Source organism: Mobula hypostoma, chromosome 1 (assembly GCF_963921235.1).
Source record: "Mobula hypostoma chromosome 1, sMobHyp1.1, whole genome shotgun sequence".
Taxonomy (NCBI): Eukaryota; Metazoa; Chordata; class Chondrichthyes; order Myliobatiformes; family Myliobatidae; genus Mobula; species Mobula hypostoma.
Genome location: NC_086097.1, coordinates 1,901,017 through 1,927,166, shown reverse-complemented (window position 1 = coordinate 1,927,166; position 26,150 = coordinate 1,901,017). Strand labels below are relative to the sequence as shown.

Sequence of the window (26,150 nt, the reverse complement as noted above, 5' to 3'; positions counted from 1 at the left end):
GAGGGGAGAGCTGCGGGAACTTTGGGTTCTAACATTTAACTGTCATTCATTCTTTGGGGCACCCCTCTGTTTTCGTGGATGGTTGCAAAGAAAAAGGATTTCAAGATGTACAGTGGCATGCAAAAGTTTGGGCACCCCTGGTCAAAATTTCTGTTACTGTGAATAGCTAAGCGAGTAAAAGATGAACTGATTTCCAAAAGGCATAAAATTAAAGATGACACATTTCTTTAATAGTTTAAGCAAAAAGCTTTTTTATTCCCATCTTTTACAGTTTCAAAATAACAAAAAAGGAAAAGGGACTGAGGTAAATTTTGGGCACCCTGCATGGCAGTACTTAGTAACACCCCCCCCCCCCCACCCTTTGGCAAGTATCACAGCTTGTAAATGCTTCTTGTAGCCAGCTAAGAGTCTTTCAATTCTCGTTTGGGGGATTTTCATCCATTCTTCCTTGCAAAAGGCTTCTAGTTCTGTGAGATTCTTGGATAGTCTTGCATGCACTGCTCTTTTGCACCAGGAATTGAACCTGGGTCACTGGTACTGTGAAGGGCTAAGCTAACCATCGTGCTACCCAGCCAGACGTGAAGTGTTGCACCTTGGCAGGTCAAATGTAAAGAGACAGTACACTGTTAAGGACAAGACCCTTAACAGTCTTGATGAGGTCCAAGTTCTTAACTTTCTAAAAGTGGCAATGCAGGCTGATAGGGTGATTAAGAAGGTATACGGCAGGCTGATAGGGTGATTAAGAAGGTATACAGCAGGCTGATGGGGTGATTAAGAAGGTATACAGCAGGCCGATGGGGTGATTAAGAAGGTATACGGTGGGCTGATAGGGTGATTAAGAAGGTATACGGTGGGCTGATAGGGTTATTAAGAAGGTATACGGCAGGCTGATGGGGTGATTAAGAAGGTATACGGCAGGCTGATGGGGTTATTAAGAAGGTATACGGCAGGCTGATGGGGTTATTAAGAAGGTATACGGCAGGCTGACCTTTATGAGTTGAGACACTGAGCTCAAAAGTTAGGAAGCTGCTCTCCACATCGTCCTGCCCAGGCTTGCATATTTAGACAGCTAAGAACAATATCCATGGTCAGCTCTGAGCAACAAGGGCCCTCACTGTGAACTGCATCCTTGATTTCACTAAATGTTATAAATGAAGAGCTGCATGTTTTTCCTTTCAAAAACGCCATGAAATAAATAAAAATCTCATGAAAGGAACAAGTGTTAAAATCTTTTTTTCAGTCTGTTTCTCATCCAAATTCAGTGCCTTTTGGAAGCTTTATGGAATAAACTTTATCTAATGAACAGCATGCATGCCAGCAGAGTCATTGCTACCTGTTCTTCTCACTCTGCAGCACGTCTATCACTTCAGTGCGCGTCTTCAGCAGCTGATCTGCCTCTTCCAGCCTCACTTTCAGCACTGCCAGCTGAGAGTCCTTGGCGCTCAGCACCTCGTTCAGGTCGTCCACCTGAGAGCGCAGCTCCCGGCTGATCCTGTCTGTCTTCCAGTTTTCCGTATTCCATTTCTCAATCTGTTTCCTGGATTTATTTAACTCTATAAACACAAAAATTACCATGACATGAAAGTACAGATCACAGAGGCTGTTCACCCCAACCAACTGCATCTGGAATAATGCAATGTTTTTTGCGCAAATTTCCAAATTAAAGGACTATTGTAAAACAAAATATCATGGCTCTTGAGATCTTTGGCTTCTCTTACTTGTTTAATCCTTTCAAATTTAACTTCCCTCATTGCTGTATTTGAGTTCACTTAGGAATAATTAATATAACCCTCATCAGTTTAATACCTTCTCTACTTATTGTCGCTCAGGCTGTCTATTGGAACGAGTGTCAGAAAAATTCCAACTTTTCCTTGTACGTACAACCCCTGGTTCTGGAAATCAGTCAGGAATTTGCTTAGGCCTCACGTCACCCCCTACTCACCGCGTTTCCCCCCACTTCCTGCATCAAACCCACTCCCCACATCGCCCCCACACCACTACTCCTCATGTCGCAGCCACTTTCCGCGTTTCCCCCACTCCCCGTCGCCCCTACTCCCCGCATCGCACCTATTCCCCCACTCCCCATGTCGCCCACACTCCTCACGTTGCCCCCACATAGAACATAGAATGGTACAGCACATTACAGGCACTTCAGCCCACAATGTTGTGCCGACCCTCAAACCCTGCCTCCCATATAACCCCCCACTTTAAATTCCTCCATATACCTGTCTAGTAGTCTCTTAAACTTCACCAGTGTATCTGCCTCCACCACTGACTCAGGCAGTGCATTCCACGCACCAACCACTTTCTGAGTAAAAAACCTTCCTCTAATATCCCCCTTGAACTTCCCACCCCTTACCTTAAAGCCATATCCTCTTGTATTGAGCAGTGGTGCCCTGGGGAAGAGGCGCTGGCTATCCACTCTATCTATTCCTCTTAATATCTTGTACACCTCTATCATGTCTCCTCTCATCCTCCTTCTCTCCAAAGAGTAAAGCCCTAGCTCCCTTAATCTCTGATCATAATCCATACTCTCTAAACCAGGCAGCATCCTGGTAAATCTCCTCTGTACCCTTTCCAATGCTTCCACATCCTTCCTATAGTGAGGCTACCAGAACTGGACACAGTACTCCAAGTGCGGCCTAGCCAGAGTTTTATAGAGCTGCATCATTACATCACAACTCTTAAACTCTATCCCTCGACTTATGAAAGCTAACACCCCATAAGCTTTCTTAACTACCCTATCTACCTGTGAGGCAACTTTCAGGGATCTGTGGACAGGTACCCCGAGATCCCTCTGCTCCTCCACACTACCAAGTATCCTGCCATTTACTTTGTACTCTGCTTTGGAGTTTGTCCTTCCAAAGTGTACCACCTCACACTTCTCTGGGTTGAACTCCATCTGCCACTTCTCAGCCCACTTCTGCATCCTATCAATGTCTCTCTGCAATCTTCGACAATCCTCTACACTATCCACACCACCACCAACCTTTGTGTCATCTGCAAACTTGCCAACCCATCCTTCAATCCCCACATCCAGGTTGTTAATAAAAATCACAAAAAGTAGAGGTCCCAGAACCAATCCTTGTGGGACACCACTAGTCACAATCCTCCAATTCGAATGTACTCCCTCCACCACGACCCTCTGCCTTCTGCAGGCAAGCCAATTCTGAATCCACCTGGCCAAATTTCCCTGGATCCCATGCCTCCTGACTTTCTGAATAAGCCTACCGTGTGGAACCTTGTCAAATGCCTTACTAAAATCCATGTAGATCACATCCACTGCACTACCCTCATCTATATGCCTGGTCACCTCCTCAAAGAACTCTATCAGGCTCGTTAGACACGATCTGCCCTTCACAAAGCCACGCTGACTGTCCCTGATCAGACCATGATTCTCTAAATGCCCAGAGATTCTATCTCTAAGAATCTTTTCCAACAGCTTTCCCACCACAGACGTAAGGCTCACTTGTCTATAATTACCTGGACTATCCCTACTACCTTTTTTGAACAAGGGGACAACATTCACCTCCCTCCAATCCTCCGGTACCATTCCCGTGGACAACGAGGACGTAAAGATCCTAGCCAGAGGCTCAGCAATCTCTTCTCTCGCCTCGTGGAGCAGCCTGGGGAATATTCTGTCAGGCCCCGGGGACTTATCCATTCTAATGTATTTTAATAACTCCCTGCATTTCCCCCACTCCCCTACTCCTTGCATCACCCCCACTTCCCTACTCCCCATGTCTTCCCTAAAATCGCCCCTATACCCTACATCGCCCCCTACGCCCCCACTCCCTGCGTCTACCTCTCGACTCCTAAATTCAGTCCCATGGTTGATGAAGGTCAATGCACCGTACGCCTTCTTAACCACAGAGTCAACCTGCGCAGCTCCTATGGACTCGGACCCCAAGATCCCTCTGATCCTCCACACTGCCAAGAGTCTTATTATACTACATTCTGCCATCATAAGAGCAGAATGAGGCTATTGAAAATGCACCACCACTCCATTAATTCGAGAAATGTGTAGTTTTGTGGCAGCAGTATATTGCAATACATAATGAAAGGAGCGCAGAGTGGGGACTCAGGACAGTGTGATCACAGGACCGTCGCGGCAGGGGGAGGAGCGAAGGGTTCGGGACAGTGTGATCGCGGGACTGTCACAGCAGGACGAGGAGCGAGGGGCTGGGGAGAGCGCTGAGTGCTGGGAAACAGCTGAGGAGCTGAGGTGAGTGTGATTTAAAAGAAGTGCGGAGGGCAACTGAAGGGTTAAACAGAGTGTTGATTAGTTGATTAGAGGGAGTGAGTACTGGAGATAATTGGCAGGGACAAATAAAAGGAGGGGTAACTGAAGAGGAGTGGCCAGTGTGTGAGTGGCTCAGGGTAGGAGTGGAGCTTTGAGGCTTTGGCGAGCAGAGGCTGAGGATGAACCTGCTCCCAGTGAGGTAAGGCTGGGTAAGTTGCTTTAATTACTCTAATTACCTTAGGAGTAGGAAATGGAGGCAGCAGTTAGGGCAGTCGAGTGCTCTGATTGCAGTATGTGGGAAGTCAGGGTGAGCACAATTGTCTCTGATGACTACACCTGTAAAAAGTGCATCCAGCTGCAGCTCCTGACAAACTGAGTTAGGGTACTGGAGCTGGAGCTGGATGAACTTCGGATCATTCGGGAGGCAGAGGCAGACAGGAGTTGCAGGGAGACAGTCACCCGTAAAAGTCAGGAGGCAGGTAGCTGGGTGACTGTCAGGAGAGGGAAGGGGAATAGACAGAATGAGCAGAGCACCCCTGTGGCCGTTCCCATCAATAATAAGTATACCATTTTGGATTCTGTTGGTGGGGACAACCTACCAGGGACAAGTTGCAGTGGTTGCGTCTCTGGCTCTGAGATGGGATCCTCAGCTCAGAAGGGAAGGAGGGAAAAAAGAAGAGTAGTAGTGACAGGGGATTCGATAGTTAGGGGACAGATGAGAGGTTCTATGGGAGAGATCGAGAATCCCGGATGGTCTGTTGCCTCCCTGGTGCTAGGGTCCGCGATATCTCGGATCGAGTTCTCAGTATTCTCAGGAGGGAGGGTGAGCAGCCAGATGTCGTGGTCCATGTAGGGACCAATGACGTAGATAGGAAGAAGGAGGAGGTCTTGCAAAGAGAGTTTAGGGAGTTTGGTGCAAAGTTGAAGGATAGGACCTCCAGGGTTGCAATCTCAGGATTGCAACCCATGCCACGTGCTAGTGAGGCTAGGAATAGGAAGATAATGAAGCTAAATATGTGGCTCAGGAGTTGGTGCAGGAGGGAGGACTTCATGTTTCTGGACAATTGGGCCTTGTTCCAGGGAAGGTGGAACCTGTTACGACGGGATGGGTTGCACCTGAACTGGAGGGGGACTAACATCCCTCCAGGTAAGTCTGCTAGTGCTGCCCCGGGGGGTTTAAACTAGATTTGCAGGGGGAGGGGAACCAGAGTGTTAGAGCAGATAGTGAGGTGGAGGAGGGTAAAGGTCATGAGAGGACTGCATGTATAGACAGAAATCAAAGGTTTGTACGAAATAGAAATGTTCTCAGGTGCATCTATTTCAATGAAAGAAGTATTGTAGGTAAGGCAGATGAATTTAGAGCATGGATTGACACATGGGATTACGACATTATTGCTTTTAGTGAGACTTGGTTGCAGGAGGGGCAGGACTGGCAGCTTAATGTTCCGGGGTTCAGTTGTTTCAGATGTGACAGGGGGAGGGATGAAAGGGGGAGGAGTGGCATTACTAGTCAGGGAGACTATCACAGCTGTGCGTAGACAGGACAGCCCAGAGGGCTCATCTACAGAGGTCATATGGGTGGAGCAGAGGAACAGGAAAGGTGTGACCACACTAATAGGGTTGTATTATAGATTTCCCAATAGTCAGAGCGAATTGGAGGCGCAAATCTGTGGAGAGATAGCAGACCGATGTAAGAAACAGGAAGTTGTAATAGTAGGGGATTTTAACTTTCCACATATTGACTGGGACTCCCACACTGTGAAAGGGCTAGATGGCTTGGAGTTTGTCAAATGTGTTCAGGAAAGTTTTCTAAATCAATATATAGAGGTACCTACGAGAGAGGATGAAATACTTGATCTCCTATTAGGGAACCAGACAGGTCAGGTGACAGAAGTATGTGTAGGCGAACATTTTGGATCCAGTGACCGTAATGTCATTAGTTTCAAGTTAATTATGGATAAGGATAGGTCTGGTTCTTGAGTTGAGGTTCTAAATTGGAGAAGGGCCAATTTTGAGGAAATGAGAAAGGATCTAGGACGAGTGGATTGGGAAGTTGTTTTCTGGCAAGGATGTGTTCAGTATGTGGAAGGCCTTCAAAGGCAAAATTTTGAGAGTGCAGAGTTTGCATGTTCCTGCCAGGATTAAAGGCAAAGTTAACAAGCATAGGGAACCTTGGTTTTCAAGGGATATTGGTGATCTGGTTAAGAAAAAGAGACAGGTGTATAGCAGGTATAGGCAACAAAGAACAAATGAGGTACTTGAAGAGTATAGAAGATTTAAGAAAATACTAAAGAAGGAAATCAGGAAGGCAAAAAGACATGAGGCAGATGATGTGAAGGTAAACCCGAAGGGTTTCTACAAGTATATTAAGAGTAAAAGGATAGTAAGGGACAAAATTGGTCCCCTAGAAGATCAGAGTGGTTGTCTGTGTGGAGCCTCATGAGATGGGGAAATCTTAAACAGTTTTTTTTTTGCATCAGTATTTATTCAGGAAACTGGCAATGTGTATATGGAAAGAAGGGAAACAAGCAGCAGTGTCATAGAACATATAGAGATTAAAGAGGAGGAGGTGCTTGCTGCCTTACAGCAAATAAAAGTAGATAAATCCCCCGGGCGTGACATGGTATTTCCTCGATCTTGAGAGAGACTAGTGTAGAAATTGCAGGGGCCCTGGCAGAAATATTTAAAATGTCCTTAGCCACGAGTGCGGTGCCAGAGGATTGGAGGGTAGCTCATGTTGTTCCGTTGTAAAGCAAGGCTCCAAAAGTAAACCAGGTAATTACAGGCCAGTGAGCCTGACATCAGTAGTAGGTAAATTATTGGAGAGATCAGATATACAAGTATTTAGACAGCCAAGGGCTGAGTAATGATAGTTAGCATGACTTTGTGCGTGGTAGATCGTGTTTAACGAATCTTGTAGAGTTTTTCGAGGAGGTTACCAAGAAAGTAGGTGAAGGAAAGGCTGTGGACGTTGCCTACATGGACTTTAGTAACGCCTTTGACAAGGTGCCACATGGGAGGTTAGTTCAGAAGGTTCAGACACTAGGTATCCATGGAGAGGTTGTAAACTGGATTCGAAATTGGCTGTGTCGGAGAAGACAGTGGTAGTGGATGATTGCTTCTCAGACTGGAGGCCTGTGACTAGTGGTGTGCCTCAGGGATCTGTGCTGGGACCATTGTTGTTTGTTGTCTATATCAATAATCTAGATGATAATGTGGTAAATTGGATCAGCAAGTTTGCTGATGACACTAAGATTGGAGGTGTTGGAGACAGCGAGGAAGGCTTTCAAAGCTTGCAGAGGGATCTGGGCCAACTGGAAAACTGGGCCAGAAAATGGCAGATGGAATTTAATGCAGACAAGTGTGAGGTGTTGCATTTTGGAAGGACAGATCAAGGTAGGACATGCACAGTAAATGGTATGGTACTGAGGAGTGTGGAGGAACAAAGGGATCTGGGAGTTCAGATATATAATTCCCTGAAAGTGGCGTCACAGATAGACAGGGTTGTAAAGAAAGCTATTGGTATCCTGGCATTCATAAATCAAAGTATTGGGTATCGGAGTTGGGATGTTATGGTGAGGTTGTATAAGACATTGGTGAGACCAAATTTGGAGTATTGTGTGCAGTTCTGGTCACCTAACTATAGAAAGGATATCAGTATGAAGATTTACTAGGTTGCTGGGTCTTCAGGAGTTGAATTTCAGGGAAAGATTAAACCGGTTAGGACTTCATTCCTTGGAGCGTAGAAGAATGGGCGGGGGGGGGCGGATTTGATAAAGGTTTACAAAACTGAGGGGTATAGACAGAGTAAATGCAAGTAGGCTCTTTCCACTTAGATTAGGAGAGATATGAGAGGACATGGCTTTAGGATGAAAGGGGAAAAGTTTAGGGAGAACATCTTCATTCAGTGGTGGGAGTGTGGAACAAGCTGCCATCTGACGTGGTAAATGCGGGCTCACTCAAGTTTTAAGAATAAATTGGATAGGTACATGGACGGGAGAGATCTGGAGGGTTATGGACTGGGTGCTGGTCAATGGGATTAGCAGAATAAAGTTTCGGCACAGACTAGATGGGCCGAACAGCCTGTTTTCTGTGCTGTAGTGTTCTATGGTTCCAATAAATAACTATAAACAGAAAATTCAAATTACATAGTACAGTACTACACTAGGTGCTAGTAGGTTATCAGAAGTTCTAGATAGCGGAAGGAGGCAGTGAATAGAGAACACACACTTCAGCAGGTAAGTTTTTTTTATAAAAAAACAAAATATACAAAATATTTACATGAATAAGAACAAATCAAAATTCCAACATTCTGTTAGGTTCCAAATCTACCAAATTCCTTTTCAGTTAGAATCAGTAAGATTCATTAGAATAACCTTTATTACTCCAATTTCTCTAATTAGATCTAGTGTTATTCCCTATTCAAAAGTTTACAGACTAACCTTTCCTTTTTATTTATCCCTAGTTAGAAAACTAATTGAATTCCTATTCCTGAGTATAATGGTTAGCTTTAGTTCTAGTCAGTATGTCTACATTTTCAAATTCAAAAATTATATATAAACAACTTAACTCCTTTCACAGCAATTCTCCAACATCATAACTTTTAAACAAAGTAAATCTCCTTCAGTAAGTTATTAAAGTCTTTGCAAAAATAATCAGTTCTTGCAGAAAATCAAATTCAGATCCTTCGAATGAAAATAAACTTGAACATCCAACCGTACTAAATCTTCTACATCATTAAACATTTCATTCCCATGCAGGTTCTTCAGTCTTGGTAGGTTCACCATCTTGTTTATTGTTTTGTTGGATGAAATAGTTGATCATCCACAGAAAGTCAATTCATAAAACAATACAAAAAAAAACTTGACCATTTCCCTTGGTGTGGTTTAACAGAACGAATTCCTGGTTATACAGTAAAGATCTTAGACACTCATCTGTGCTGATACTGTCTCATTACAGCTGATACTTGTCATAGCTGTAGCTTCAATAAATCTTTTATCGCTATCGTCTCTCCTCCAGGAGTTTCACCCTTCGGTTTTCAAGTGAGGTAGAGATACTCACTACTAATTCCACTTTTAACAGTTGCTATCTTTAGTTTCTAATAGTTTGCTGCATTTCTCTCGCTTTCCCATGCTGTGTCAGCCACACCTTGTTCTCACATAGCTTCCCCCCACCCCCATCTTTTTTTTTAATTCTGTAATACCTCGTTTTCATCCGTCCACAGGTGGAGCTTTCTAACATTACATCTTTCGGTTTAATTAACCTGGGTCATATCTAACTATACCCTTATAGTTTTGTATGGCTCGGTCAAATCTCCTCTCAACCTTTGACATTAGAAAAAATACAGTCCTAACCTATTTAATCTTTCCTTATAACCCAGATCCTCCAGACCCAGCAACATCCTTGTAAATTTTCTCTGTACCCGATACATTGATTTATGAAGGCCAATGTGCCAGAAGTTTTCTTTACAACCCTGTCTACCTGTGATGTCACTCTCAGTGAATTATGTACCTGTATTACCAGAACCCTTTGTTCCACCACACTCCTCAGTGCCCGACCATTCACTGTGTAAGACCTACCCTGGTTAGTCCTACTGAAGTGCAAACCATCGCACGTGTCTGCATTAAACTCCATCCGACACTTTCCAGCCCATTTTTCTGCAGATACAGATCCTACTGCAAGCCATGATAGCTTTCCTCAGTGTCCACTACACCTCCAAAACTTGGTGTCATCCGCAAATCTGCTGAACAAGTTAACCACATTATCATCCAGATCACTGATATAGATGACAAGTAACAAAGGACTCAGAACCAGTCCCTGTGGCACACCACTAGTCACAGGCCTCGAGTCAGAGAGGCAACCATTTATCACCACTCTCGGGGTTCTCCCAGAAAGCCAATGTCTAATCCAATTTACTACCTCATCCTGAATGCTGAGTGACTGAACTGGTCTTGACCATCTTCCCATGTGGGACTTTGTCAAATGCCTTTCCAAAGTCTACATGCTTTACAACATCTACTGCCTTGTCTTCATCAACTTTCCTAGTAACTTCATTGAAAAACTCTGCATGATTGGTTAGACATGACCTATCACGCGCAAAGCCACGCACACTATCCTTAATCCATCCATTTCTATCCAAATACTTATATCCAGTTCATTAGAATACTTTCCAATAACTTTCCTACACTGTTGTCAGACTCACTGGCCTATAATTTCCTAGTTTGTTTAGAGCTTTTTTTTTAAAACAGTGAACAACATCGGATATCCTCCAAACCTCTGGTACCTCACCTGTTGCTAAGGATGTTTTAAATACCTCTGCTAGGACCCCAGCAATTTCTGCCTCCCATTGGGTCAGAGGGAACAAATGGTCAGGACATGGGGCTTTAGCCAACCTCATTTGCCTCAGGGTAGCAAACACCTTTTCTGTAATCTGTACAAACTCCATGAAATTGGTGCCTCTTTGCCTCACTTCTATAGACTCTGTATATTATCTCCTGAGTAAAGAGGCAAATAATTCATTTAAGATCTCCCTCATTTGTTTTGGCTCCATTCTGGTCTTCCATAGGACCAATTTTGTCCCTTGTAATCCTTTAGCTCTCAACATGCTTACAGTATCTCCTTCTCCTGGCCTATAAGTTCCTTTCTTCTGCTTCCCTCCCTTAATTGCAATTTTCCGGTCTTACGGAACCATTCCAGAATCTATTACCTCCACAATCTCTTCAGCCACCTCTTTCACAACCTTGGGATGTATACCATCTAGTCCAGATGACCCAATTACCTTCAGACCATTCAATTTCCCAAACACCTTCATCCTAGTAACATCTGGCATTCTACTAGTGTCTTCCACAGTGAAGACTGATGCAAGATAATTAATCAGTTTGTCCACCATTTCCTTGTTCCCCATTACAACCTCTCCAGCATCATTTTCCAGTGGTCTGATATCTACTCTCTCCTTTCTTTCACACTGATTGTACCTGAAGAAACTTTTTTGTATTCTTTTTAATATTATTGGCTAGCTTACCTTCATTGTCCATGTTTTCCTCCTTTATGACTTTTTTAGTTGCTTTCTATTAGTTTTTAAAAGCTTCCCAATTCTCTCACTTCCCACTAATTTTTGCCCTCTTTGGCTTTTATGTTAACTTTGACTTCCCTCGTCAGCCATGGTTGTGTCATCCTGCCTTTAAAATATTGGCACAACATTACCCTCCCTCAGAGACATTTATACTGGCAGACTTCAAAAGAAGGCTACTTTTATTTCAAAGGATCCCACTCATCCTGGACATCACCTGTTTTCCCCTCTGCCTTCTGGGAAGAGATACAGAGCATTAAGGTCGAAAACAGAGACTCCTTAACAGCTTCTACCCACAAGCAGTGAAATGTATAACACCTCCTTCCCTTCTCCTGCCCCCCTCCTAAGACGGTGACAGCTAAATGCATCACACTTCCAGGAATGGCAGGTGTGCAATAGTCCTACCACCCCCCCCCCCCCATCCATATTATTAATTTTGGACTGCACTCCTGAGGTTTTAGAGTTGATTTTATGTATATATTCTTTGTCATGCTGCAAAACGTTGAGCTGCTAAACTGTGTTTCATTGCTCCATAACAATGAGAATAAAGATATTAAATCACAATTACTTTTTTGGGAAGTATCTATCCTATGCCTCCTGACTTGCTCCCAGAAAGTACAGCCATTGATGCTCTGCTGTCATCCCAGCTGGTGTTCCCTTCCAATCAATTTTGGCCAGCTCCGCTTTCATGCCTCTGTAATTTAGTACCTCTGGTGGGGGAACATGTCGCGTCCTTTTCAGGGTGGCTTGTCCACCTTTGGTCCCCACCTGGCACTCAGCTCTCACCTGTGGCTCCCTGTAGCTGTTTGCATGTGACAGCGGCCACACCCCGGGCAACGGCTTCAACAAGCCGGCTAAACCAGGTGAGGGTAGCTGACGGGTCTCAAACCCTCGGTGAGATAGGGAGTTGTCTATCCCAGCATATGAAGGCAGACTCCAGCGGATTGAGCGGACAAGACTAACGGAAGGTCCAACGGTCAAGAAGGCGGTCTCTGACAGCGTCGTGGAAAGTGTAGAGCAGAACAAGACACAGAAGACGTCCTGGTCATCCACTGCGCCTAGTCCCATCTCCAGCCGTCTCGACTCTTGTCTTGCCGCTGGATCCAGAAGGGAATTGGGAAGACAGAGTGAGGCTGACGCTGCGCAACTCTCCCTCACTTAAATCCAAATCGCGCGCTAGTCTCGACACCATCATAATGGTGTCGAGGTCCTCATCGACGTCAACGATGGACGAACAACAACAACAACAACAACTCCATTCTAATACTGACTTTAGCTCCTTCTCAAATTGCAGGGTGAATTCTAACATTATGTACACTGGTCCCTAAGGGTTCCTTTAGCCCATGCTCTCTAATCAATTCTGGTTCATGCATAACAACCAATCCAGAATAGCTGATCCCCTGGTGGGCTCAATCACGAGCTGCTCTAAAAAGCCAATCCAGCACTAAACTGATTTTCCAATCTACCTGCATATTGGGGTACTCCTGTTTTTGTGGATGTTTGCAAAGAAAAAGTTCCAGGATGTATATTATATACATTTCTCTGACATTAAATGTACCTATTGAATTCCCCCATGACTATTGTAACATTGCTCTTTTGGCACACATTTTCCATTGCCCATTGTAATTTGCAGGCCACATCCTTACTATTGTTTGAGGGGCCTGTACACAACTCCAATCAGGGTCTTTTTACCCTTACAGTTCCTTAGCTCTACCCACAACGATCCTGCATCTTCTGATCCTACGTCACTTGTTTCTAATGATTTGATTTCATTTTTTCCCCAACATAGCCACCCCATGCCCTCAGCCTACCTGCCTGTTCTTTCGATACAATGTGTATCCTTGGACATTAAGCTCCCAGCTATAATCTTCTTTCAGCCACGATTCAGTGATGTCCATGTCATACTTGCCAATCTGTAACTGTGCTACAAGATCATCTACCTTATTCTGTATACTGCGCACATTCAAATGCAACACCTTGGAGTCCTGTATTCATCCTTCTTATTTTGTCCCCCTTTTACATTGCAACTCATCCCATTGACTAAAATTTTGCCCTATCACCAGCCTTCCCTCGCTAGCAGCCTCACAATATACTGCCTCTGTTTGTGAACTAACTACCTCATCGTCAGCCCTTCTCTCCAGTTCCCACCCCTCTGCCAAATTAGTTTAAACCCACCCAAACAACTCCAGCCAACCTGCCCAAAGGGATTTTGGTCCCCTCAGGTTCAGGTATAACCTGTCCCTTTTGCACAGGTAGTACCTTCCGGAGTAGAGATCCCAAAGATCCATAAATCTGAACTCCTGCCCCCTGCACCAGCTCCTCAACCAAATCATCCTATTCTTGCCCTCACAGATGCGTGTCACAGTCAGCAATCCAGAGATTACTACTCTGGGGATCCTGCTATTTGACTTGCTACCTAGCTCCCTAAAATCTCTCTTCAGGACTTCCTCAGTTTTCCTATCTCTGTCATTAGTGCCAATATATACCAAGACTTCTGGCTGCTCACCCTCCTCCTTGAGAATGCTGTGGTCCTGATCCTGGAACCCTGGGACCTGGAAGGTAACATACCACCTGGGTGTCTCTATATTGTGTCCACAGAATTGTCTCTGTTCCTCAAACTATAGAATCTCCTATCACTACTGCAGTCTGCTTCAGCTCCTCTTCTCCGCCACAGTGCCAGAGAGCAGTCGCTGCAGCTCCCCTCTGGTACGTCGTCCTGCTCAGGTGTCCAAAACTGTCTACTTGTTATTGAGGGGAACGGCCACAGGGGTGCTCTGCACTAGCTGTCTGTCTCCCTTTCCTCTCCTGACACTCACCCAGTTACTTGCATCCCACAACCTTGGGCTGACTACCTTCCTGTAGCTCCCGTCTATCATTTCCTCAGTCTCCCATATGAGTCAAAGGTCTTTGAGCTGTAGCTCCAGTTCTTTAAAATGTTCTGAGGAGCTGCACCTGGTGTAGATGTGGCTATCTGGGAGGCACTAACAGATGAGGAATGAGAAATAAAGAGGATGAAGAAACTTATCAGATACTTAGCTCACACAAGCCTAATAAGCCAAAGCCACTCCAACAACGGTCCAGCCACACAACGGCTTCTCCGCTTACCCTGCCTTATTTTTGCCTTTTCTAGTGAACACCTAGATAGAGTGGCCATGGAGATGTTTCCTATGGGGGGAGTCTAAGGCCAGAAAGCACAGCATCACAATGCAAGGATGTCCCTTTACAACAGAGATGAGGAGGAATTTTTTTAGCCAGAGGGTAGTGAATATGTGCAATGCAATGCACTGCCACAGACACCTGCGGAGACCAAGTAGGTAGGTACTGTATACTTAAGGCAAAGGTTGATAAGTTCTTGATTAGTAAGGATATCAAAGGTTATGGGTAGAAGGCAGGAGAACAGGGTTGAGAGGGATAATAAATCAGCATGATGGAATGGCGGAGCAAACTCGGTGGGCTGAAACACTGATTGTTTATTCATTTCCACAGATGATGCTGTCTAATGTTTTATGGTCTTATAATTTGTCACTGTGGTGTCAATTTCCATACTTTCAGATAATAAATTCTTTATTTTTCGTTTGTTTTCAGCCAGGCTTTGTGTTGGTGGAGCATATCCACATCCAAATGACACTCATTCACACGTTTGAGCCGACAACACACTCTGGAATTCTGCGTCATTCAATGCTCTTTTCAGACTGCAGCTGCCAAAAATAGATTCCATCTTCCCCTCCGAGACACTGACTCACCTGTGCCGGATATTCCTCAGCTGCTTATTAGCTGTTAATAAGTGCTGTATAAAGAAAGACTGCAGGGGAGTTCAGTCTCTCACACAAGGTCCAAATCTGTACTGAACTCCTGTCAAAATCAGTAGCCCCATTAGTGCTTTTCCCTCTTACTTTAGCTCAGGAATACAGACGTCAATGTTGTCAGTATGAAACAGTGAAGCTGTCTTTCATTGAAGATGGTGCCTGCAAAGAAAGCGACCAAGGGCAACATCCTTCAGACAGTTCAAGAAATTCAAACAAGAGACAATCTGCAGATGCTAGAAATCCAAGCAACACAACAAAATGCTGAAGGAATTCAGCAGGCCAGGCAGCATCTATGGAAAAGTGTACAGTTGATATTTTGGGCTGAGAACCTTCGGCAGCACTGGAGGAAAACAGATGAGTAGATTTAAAAGGTGGGGGAGGGGAGAGAGAAACACAAGGTGGTATGTGAGGAGGGATGAAGTACTGAGCTGGGAAGCTGTTTGGTGACAGCAACAGACAGCCATGGAAGAAACAAAAGGGGGAGGCGATGGGCAGGCAAGGACTTAAGGTGAGAGAGGGAAAAGGGGATGGGGAATGGTGAAGTGGGGGGGGCATAACCAGAAGTTCAGGAAATCGATATTCATGCCATCAGGTTGGAGGCTACCCAGACTTCCTCCACCATCTCTCGCAATTCCTTCGTCTCCGCCGCATCTGCTCTCAGGTTGAGGCTTTCCATTCCAGGATGAGGGAGATGTCCTCCTTTTTAAAAGAAAGGGGCTTCCCTTCCTCCACCATCAACTCTGCTCTCAAACGCATCTCCCCCATTTCACGCACATCTGCTCTCACTCCATCCTCCCGCCAGCCCACTAGGAATAGGGTTCCCCTGGTCCTCACCCACCACCCCATCAGCCTCTGGGTCCAACGTATTATTCTCCGTAACTTCTGCCACCTCCAATGAGATCCCACCACTAAGCACGTATTTCCCTCCCCCCTCTCTCTGCCTTCCGCAGGGATCGCTCCCTACGCGACTCCCTTGTCCATTCGTACCCCCCATCCCTCCCCACTGATCTCCCTCCTGGCACTTATCCTTGTAAGCGGAACAAGTGCTACACATGCCCTTACACTTCCTCCCTTACCACCATTCAGGGCCCCAGACAGTCCTTCCAGGTGAGGCGACACTTCACCTGTGAGTCAGCTGGGGTGATAAACTGCATCCGGTGCTCCCGATGTGGCCTTCTATGTATTGGTGAGACCCAACGCAGACTGGGAGATCATTTTGCTGAACACCTATGCTCTGTTCGCCAGAGAAAGCAGGATCTTCCAGTGGCCACACATTTTAATTCCACATACCATTCCCATTCTAATATGTCTATCCACGGCCTCCTCTACTGTAAAGATGGGGCCACACTCAGGTTGGAGGAACAACACCTTATATTCCGTCTGGGTAGCCTCCAACCTGATGGCATGAACATTGACTTCTCTAACTTGTGTTAATGCCCCACCTCCCCTTCGTACCCCATCCATTATTTATTCATATACACACATTCTTTTTCTCTCTCTCTCTCCTTTTTCTCCCTCTGTCCCTCTCACTATACCCCTTGCCCATCCTCTGGGTTCCCCCCCTCCCCCTTTTCCTTCTCCCTGGGCCTCCTGTCCCATGATCCTCTCATATCCCTTTCACCAATCACCTGTCCAGCTCTTGGCTCCATCCCTCCCCCTCCTGTCTTCTCCTATCATTTTGGATCTCCCCCTCCCCCTCCCACTTTCAAATCTCTTACTAGCTCTTCCTACAGTTAGTCCTGACGAAGGGTCTCGGCCTGAAACGTCGATTGTATCTCCTCCTAGAGATGCTGCCTGGCCTGCTGCGTTCACCAGCAACTTTGATGTGTGTTGCCAGAATATAAGGTGTGGCCTGATCGTGTCAGTAGAGCAGGCCATGGATTGACATATTGGAATAAGAATGGGAAGTGGTATGTCAGAGGGCTGCAGAGATCACAGAGGGGGAGCAGTGAGAGAGGGGTTCACTGCACTCCCGTTAAAGGGAAGATTTAAGAGAGAGAATGGGTAGAACAGACCGCGGCAACTGACACCGAACCAGGATGGCAGACTGTGGGTATTTTGGTCAATTGGAGAATTCGTGAAGATATTTCTCCGTCCGTCTTTGAACAGAACCTCTGGAACCATATCTCAGAAATAATTATCTATTGTAACATGCACAAAATGCTGGAGGAATTCAGCAGGTCATGCAGCATTAATGCAGTGGAATAAGTGGTTGCCATTTTGGACCAAAACCTGATGAAGGTTACGACCCAAAACATCAACACTTTATTCCTCTCCATGGATGCTGCCTGTCCTGCTGACTCCTTTATCAACTTGTGCGTGTTGCGTTAGTTTTCCGTCATCTGCAGAATCTCTTGTATTTACAATTATCTATACATGGAAAGGAGAACCAGCACTTGCCACATACCTAAAGTTTAAATTCCCTTCTTACCTTCTTGAGTTTGCACTGATTTCTGAATCACTGAAGCCATTTCTTGGTTTAAGGAGTTCACCTCATTCCGCAACAACTGGTTTTCAAGCCGAAGGTTCGATAGCTCTTGTGACTGATTCTCATCCTTATTCAAGAAAGTTGTGCCTCCTGCATTCCCCAATGCTTCTTCCTTTGATGGCTCTATTTGGGTACTCTGATTCACACTGGAGCTTTCCGACCTTTCTGAATCTTTTAAAATAACAATTAATAAATCAATCTAATAGTATACATGGAAATTCAGTTTACAATTCAAAGTTTTCCAATATTTATACAAATAAATTGTAAGTCAATGATTTGCCTGTCGGCAGTTGTTGTGATGAGGAACAGGCCCTTCCAGGCCGTCACCTCAGCAACACCCCACAACCCCGCTTCAACCCAGATCTAATCACCGGACAATTTACAATGACCCAGCATATCTTTGGATTGTGGGAGGAAACCGGAACATCCAGGAAAAATCATGGGAAGGACGTACAGAGACTCCCTACAGGGAATGCTGGAATTTGACTCTGAACTACAACATCCTGAGCTGTAATAGCATAGCACTAACCGTTATTTGCTATTACCACTTCAAAATCTGTTTCAGTGAATCAGTTTACTAAAGTTCCAGTACAAAATATTTATGATAGATTCTTCAGGATTTTACGTGTACAGCATTCCTTATTAGGATTGCAGATCAGTAGTTTCGGAAGCCTTCGTGACTAAATAATCGTATTGACAGAATTCATTTTAACGATCAAAAATTGTATGCAACTCCAATTTGGGTTAGTTGACCTTTGTGCCCATTGGCCCAACATGGTGCCTAGTTCAAGGAGGCCCACTGGTTAGAAACATAGAAAACCTACAGCACAATACAGGCTCTTCGGTCCACAAAGCTGTGCCAAACATGTCCCTACCTTAGAAATTACTAGGGTTACCCATAGCACTCTATTTTTCTAAGCTCCACGTACCTATCCAACAGTCTCTTATAAGACCCTAGGGAATTGAGTACAAGAGCAAGGAAATCCTTTTGCATTTGTACAGGCCCCTGGTGAGACCACACCTGGAGTATTGTGTGCAGTTTTGGTCTCCAGGGTTAAGGAAGGACATCCTGGCTGTGGAAGAGGTGCAGCATAGGTTCATTCCTGGGATGTCCGGACTGTCTTACGCAGAGAGGTTAGAGAGACTGGGCTTGTACATGCTGGAATCAAGGAGATTGAGGGGGGATCTGATTGAGACATATAAGATTATTAAGGGATTGGACAAGATAGAGGCAGGAAATATGTTCCAGATGCTGGGAGAGTCCAGTACCAGAGGGCATAGTTTAAGAATAAGGGGTAGGTCATTTAGGACAGAGTTGAGGTGGAACTTCTTCTCCCAGAGAGTTGTGGAGGTGTGGAACGCGCTGCCTCAGAAGGCAGTGGAGGCCAATTCTCTGGATGCTTTCAAGAAGGAGCTAGATAGGTATCATATGGATAGGGGAATCAAGGGTTATGGGGACAAGGCAGGGGACAAGGCAGGAACCGGGTATTGATAGTAGATAATCAGCCATGATCTCAGAATGGCGGTGCAGGCTCGAAGGGCCGAATGGTCTATTGTATCCGCCTCCACCATCGTTGCTGGCAGCCCATTCCACGCACTCACCACTCTGAGTAAAAAAACTTACCCCTGACATCTCCTCTGTACGTGCTCCCCAGCACCTTAAACCTGTGCCCTCTTATGGCAACCATTTCAGCCCTGGGAAAAAGCTTCTGACTATCCATACGATCAATCCCTCTCATCACCTTATACACCTCTATCAGGTCACATCTCATCCTTTGTCGCTCCAAGGAGAAAAGGCCAAGTTCACTCAAACTGTTTTCATAAGGCATGCTCCCCAATCCAGGCATCATCCTTGTAAATCTCCTCTGCACCCTTTCTATGGTTTCCACATCCTTCCTGTAGTGAGGTGACCAGAACTGAGCACAGTACTCCAAGTGGGGTCTGACCAGGGTCCTATATAACTGCAACATTACATTTCCACTCCTAAGTTCAATTCCACGACTGATGCAGGCCAATACACCATATGCCTTCTTAACCAGAGTCAACCTGCGCAGCTGTTTTGAGCGTCCTATGGACTCGGACCCCAAGATCTCTCTGATCCTCCACGCTGCCAAGAGTTTTACCATTAATAATACATTATGGTTGTAATGAAAAAATCTCAAATTATTTTCCTCCACTGCACAACTAGAAAATAAATCCACACTCTAATATGCAAATCCATCTATTTTTGAAGTGTCAAGATCCAGCAAAAGAAAAGAATATTTCTGGCATAAATCAAGTAGTGTGTAGATTGTATATCGGTCACCCGGAACAGCACAGTCAATAATTTCTTCTACTCTGCTTTATTTCTATGGCAACAGATTCTAAATGTATTACTACCAATTTCAAGAGAAAACATTTCTCTGTCCATTATCAGAACTTCTCCTGCAGCCTCCCATCTGATTTGAAAACCTACTCCAAGCTCAAGCAAGATTCACTCTTGCATTACCAGTTCTTCTGCCACTCTCTATCCACTCCCTCGCCAAACTTCACAATGCTCGAGATTCCTATTTTCATGTTGTTTTTCCTAACTACATTCCATAAGACCATAATATATAGGAGCAGAATTCGGCCATTTGGCCCATCATATCTGCTCCACCATTTCACCATGGCTGATCCATTTTTCCTCTCAGTCCCAATCTCTAGCCTTCATTCTGTATCCCTTCATGCCCTGACTAATCAAGAATTTATCAACCTCTGCCTTAAATATACATAAAAACTTGGCCTCCACAGCTGCCAGTGGCAAAAAAAATCCAGATTCACCACTCATTGATTAAAGAAATTTCTCCTCATCCCTGTCCTAAGAGGACGCCCCTCTATTCTGAGGCGGTGACCTCTGGTCTTAGACTCTCCCACCACAGGGAATATCCTCTCCACAACCACTCTATCAAGACCCTTCACCATTCGATAGGTTTCAATTAGGTTGAAACTCCTCATCCTTCTGAATTCCAGTGAATACAGGCTCAGAGCCATCAAACATTCTTCATATGTCAAGCCATTCACTCCTGGAATCATCTTCATGAACGTCCTTTGAACCCTCTCCAGTTTCAGCACATCCTTTCTAAGATGAGGGGCCCAAAATTGTGCACAATACTCCATGTGAGACCTCATCAATGCTTTATAAAGTCTCAACTTTATATTTTTGTCCTCTTGAAATTAATGTTAACATTGCATTTACCTTCTTCACCACTGACTCAACCTGCAAACTCCCAAGTCCCTTTGCACCCCAGTTTTGTATTTTCTCTCCATTTAGAAAATAGTCAACCCTTTCATTTCTTCTACAAAGTGCATGATCATACACTTTCCTGACACTATATTCCATCTGCCGCTTCTTTGCCCATTCTCCTAATCTGTCTAATCCTTCCGTAGCCTCTCTACTTCCTCAAAACTACCTGCCCCTGCACCTTTCTTTGTATTGTCTGTAAACTTTGCAAAAAAGCAATCAATTCCATCATCCAAATCATTGACATATAATGTAAAAAGAATCGGTCTCAACACAGACCCCTGTGGAACACCACTAGTCACTGGCAGCCAACCAGAAAAGGCTCCCTTTATTCCCACTCTTTGTCTCCTGCCAATCAGCCGCTGCTTTATCCATGCTAGAATCTTTCCTGTAATACCATGGCCTCGTAGCTTATTAAGCAGCCTCATGTGTGGTACCTTGTCAAAGGCCTTCTGAAAATCCAAGTACACATCAACTGATTCTCCTTTGTTACTTCTCTATCTTACTTGTTATTTCTTCAAAGAATTCCAACAGATTTGTCAGGCAAGATTTTCCCTTGAGGAAAGCATGCTGACTATGGCCTATTTAGTCATGTGCCACAAAGCACCAGAAACCACATCCTTAACAATCAACTCCAACATTTTCCCAGATCAATGAAGTCAGACTCACAGGCCTAAAATTTCCTTTCTTCTGCCTCTCTCTCTCTCTCGAAGACTGAAGTGACATTTGCAATTTTCCAGTCTTCCAGAACCATTCCAAAATCCAGTGATTCTTGAAAGATCATTACTAACACCTCCACAATCTCTTCAGCCATCTCTTTCAGAACTCTGGTGTAGACACCATCTGGCCGGGTGACTTATCTATAGACCATAAGACATAGGAGCAGAATTAGGCCATCTGGCCCATCCAGTCTGCTCCGCCATTCAATCATGGCTGATCCTTTTTTTCCTCTCCTCAACCCAGTTCCTGGCCTTCTCCCTGTAACCTTTGATGCCATGTCCAAAGGTTAATCTCTGCCTTAAGTACACCCAATGACCTGTCCTGCACAGCTGCATGTAGAACAAATTCCACAAATTCACCACCTTTTCAATGGGCGCCCCTCTATCCTGAGGCTGTGCCCTCTTGTCCAAGACTCTCCCACCATGGGAAACATTCTTTCCACATCCACTCTGTCTAGGCCTTTCAACATTTAAAAGGTTTTTGATGGTGATACTTTGAACAATATCCTAATCTCTGAAATTCTACTTACTTCCTTTCTTTCTGTCTTTCTTTCAGAATACAGTGGGCAACAGGCCCTTCTCTCCCTATGAGCCACACTGCCCATCTATTTAACCCTCACCAAATCACAGGACAATTTACAATGACCAATTAACCTACTAACAGGTTTGACTTTGGACTGTGGGAGGAAACTGGAGCCCCTGGAGGAAACCCACACACGCTCCCAGGAACATGGGGTGCTACCATGGTGCCCCACACAGTAATGAGAAGAAATTTTCGAATGAAAGAAGGACACTACCATGGCTGACAAGTGAAGTCAGAGCCAAAGTAAAAGCAAAAGAGAGGGTATACAAGGAAGCCAGAGCTGGTGGGAAGATAGAGGATTGGGAAGCTTTTAAAAACTTGCAGACAGAAACTGAGAAGGTCATTAGATGAATTATGAAATGAAGCTGGCAACCAATATCAAAGAAGGGTTGTATTCCCTGGAGTTCAGGAGAATGAGGGGGGATCTCATAGAAACATTCCAAATGTTAAAAGGCCTGAACAGATTAGATACGGCAAAGTTATTTCCCATGGTAGGGGAATCTAGGACAAGAGGGCGCGACTTCAGAATTGAAGGACATTCATTTAGAACAGAGGTGCGGAGAAATTACTTTAGTCAGAGTGTGGTAAATCTGTGGAACTTGTTGCCATGAGTGACTGTGGAGGCCAAGTCATTGGGTGTATTTAAGGTAGAGATAGATAGGTTCCTGATTAGCCAGGGCATCAAAGGGTATGGAGAGAAGGCAGGGGAGTGGGGATGACTGGAAGAATTGGATCAGCCCATGATTGAATAGCGGAGCAGACTCGATGGGCCAAATGGCCTACTTCTGCTCCTATATCTTATGGTCACACTGTATTCTACTTCCAGATTCAAGATTGTTTAACCTCATTTCCAGTAAACAAATGTCAATAACAAAATAATTGTTACTCCAGATCCGATGCAGCACAAAAGGTAAAGAACAGAATCAGATTCTGCCGAACAACCCTACAGCTTAGAAAAGTAACTGTTCCTGAGTCTGGTGGCCCTGGTGTGGATACCACACAGCCTCCTCCCTGATGAGAGTGGCACAAACAGTCCACGAGCAGGGTAGGTGAGGTGCCCATGATGTGACTGGCCCTTTTCCAGCATCTTTCTCTATAACTGTCCTCAGTGCTTGGCTGGTGCCTGGTGATGTCTTAACCATTGGCTGCAGTGCAGCCTGTACACTAATCAGAGATGTGGCTTGTTAGAATGCACTTTCGTCCTTAAACCCGAGCCCTCTCCCCACCAGGGAGCCAGGTTCATCCCACATCACCAGTTTAATACTACCCGCGGCAGCCCACAAGAGACATCCCCAACCCTAATCCTAACTTCCAATGGACCAACTAAACCGGACAGCACCCCAAATAAACCAAGCCACACCCTCACAAAGGGCTTATGTAACACCAGGCCCCACCATCCCCTCTCACATCCCCAGTCCTCAGCCCTACCCCTAAACCTAACATCTCCAACACACCCCCATAAACCCAAGCCCTCTTCTCCCCCCCCCCCCCCCGGGGGCCAAATTCACCCAACATCACCAGCAGTTCAGTTCCTCTTTCAAACATCCCCCTCCCCCACACTGTCAATTCCCACCCCACCTTCCTTCAGCGTGAAACCTCCACCCCTAGTTGGCAATCAGTGGTGAGCATGTGGTCCAAAGGAATGTGAAGCAGTACATTTGGCATCAGCTTGGCTGCAGGAGCTGCCGGGAGGTGACGTGATACGTCATCCAACCGCCTTAGGGGCTCCACTCTGGATTTGTGTAGGGTTTACTCCTTAGCCTTCTCTTCTCCCGAAGACACCCACAAGGCAGTGGGATCCGTAACCCTGGATAGGGGCCCATACCGGGTACTGTCAGCTGGAGCCAGCTGAGCCCAGGACTCGTGTACGGCAGGGTCGTCACGCCCTGTATAGTGACATATGGAGCCACTACCCACTACCTACACTATTTAAGCCTGGCCTAATCACTGTCCTGTGATTAGGCCAGGCTTAAACAGGCGGGTTGCTGCACGGTACGATTCAGTGGACTCGAAGGAGCTCTTCTTTGCTGTATCTCTAAAGAAAATACATCCATAAAACGTTCTATCTGCATAACTGAAATTGTGTATAGAAAATTAGTAAACAATAATTTGTTTTCATTGAAACTTTTTCTTACCATATCCAGAAGCAGAACTGTCCTTGATAAAGCTCTCCTCAGCCGTCTTACTATTGGTGCCCAATTTTACTGAACTGTGACTAGAAGTCCGAGAATGAGTCTTTGGTGTGGTAGGCTTTGCTACCTCTTGCTTAGTGTCCACCTTTCCATTTAATAATTTTTCTGAACTATTTAGGAAATCAAAAAGTTGGTCATCATTAGGCTCATTCCGTTTTGGTCGCACGAACTGCACCGAGGGCCTGCTTTGAGAAGAGCTTGCAGGCACACCAGCCGAGGTGTCAACATTCGATGGTGATGATACATTAGAAACTCCAGCCAAAAGGGTGGCCTTCTGTCTCTTAATGTTACTGGCAGCGGAGGAGACATAATCAGGGCTTGTGTGGATCTGCTGATCAGATTTACGATTCAGCTGGTTCAGGGCCGAATACTGGCTCTGAGAAGTAGCTCCGTCGCTACCGCTGTGCGGGTGTGTGGCTGTGGCTGTGGCGGCATTATGGGGTGCATTCTGCAGTGCAGCCGCAGCCCCCTGGTCCACTTTGTTCAGGAAGTTTTCCGCCTTCCCTGCCAAATCAGCAAACCATGACATTCTGAACTGAGATCAAAGATTTATAACATGACCTGATAACAAAAGAACAAAAAGCACATCTTAGTCCACAAACTGACAATCCACACACACCTTAATTAGTTGATATGAAACAAAGCTGGTGGCCAAACATTTTAATTCCGATTCCCATTCTCATTTCCAAAGCCTTCTCTCGTGCCACCCTCAGGGTGGAGGAGCAACAGCTTATATTCCATCTGGGTACCTTCCAACTTGATGGCATGATTACTGACTACTCTTCCAGTAAACAAATGCAACCCCTCTCACCATATTCCCCACTCAGGGCAGTATGTGGAGATGTGTAAGCACTCTGATAATAAATTTTAGATTTAATACATTATTTGTTACTGAGTTCAATGATAGTTTGCCTTTTTTATGCCTTTTTAACTACTTCCATGAAACCTCTGCTAATTGAGGCAGCCACTGAATTGGGCCAAAATATACTGGTCCCGACTGGTCCCAATTAACGGGAATGCACTGTATAATAAATCGACAAATAGGACCATTTCATATTTTAGCTCTTCTCACCTTCCTATCATTTCCCCCTGGGTCCTGCAGCTGTACAGGGCCCTGGTGACACCACACCTGGAGTACCGTGCGCAGTTTTGGTCTCCAAATTTGAAGAAGGGCATTCTTGCTATTGAGGGAGTGCAGAGTAGGTTCACAAGGTTAATTCCCGGGATGGCGGGACTATCATATGTCGAAAGATTGGAGCGACTGGGCTTGCATACTCTGGAATTTAGAAGGCTGAGAGGGGATCTTATTGAAACATATAAGATTATTAAGGGATTGGACACACTGGAGGCAGGAAGCATGTTCCTGCTGATGGGTCCAGAACCAGAGGCCACAGTTTAAGAATAAGGGGTAGGCCATTTAGAACGGAGTTGAGGAAAAACTTTTTCACCCAGAGAGTCGTGGATGTATGGAATGCTTTGCCCCAGAAGGCAGTGGAGGCCAAGTCTCTGGATGCTTTCTTGAAAGAGATGGATAGAGCTCTTAAAGATAGCGGAATCAAATGTTATGGGGATAAGGCAGGAACTGGATACTGATTGTGGATGATCAGCCATGATCACAGTGAATGGCAGTGCTGGCTCGAAGGGCTGAATAGCCTACTCCTGCACCTATTGTCTATTGTCCTGGGTCCTTCCCTCGCTCCCCTTCTATCAGATTCTTTCTTCTCCAGCCCGTTACCTTTCCCACCCACCTGGCTTCACGTAGCACCTTTCAGCAAGCCTCTTTCGCTT

At 45.2% G+C, this 26,150-nt stretch overlaps 1 protein-coding gene across 5 annotated transcripts in view; it reads right to left on the bottom strand.

The window, feature by feature from the left end:
• The window catches only part of golga5 (golgin A5), a 102,670-nt gene that overhangs the window by 38,355 nt on the left and 38,165 nt on the right, over positions 1–26,150 (bottom strand). For all 5 annotated transcript variants that reach the window (XM_063043100.1, XM_063043089.1, XM_063043060.1 and 2 more), the window contains 3 exons: positions 24,306–24,923; positions 17,550–17,777; positions 1,334–1,553 (listed from right to left, as the gene is read on the bottom strand). In XM_063043100.1, coding sequence (XP_062899170.1) covers positions 1,334–1,553; positions 17,550–17,777; positions 24,306–24,891 — 1,034 coding nt within the window. In that variant the 5' untranslated portion in view covers positions 24,892–24,923. The remainder of the gene's footprint in view (positions 1–1,333; positions 1,554–17,549; positions 17,778–24,305; positions 24,924–26,150) is intronic.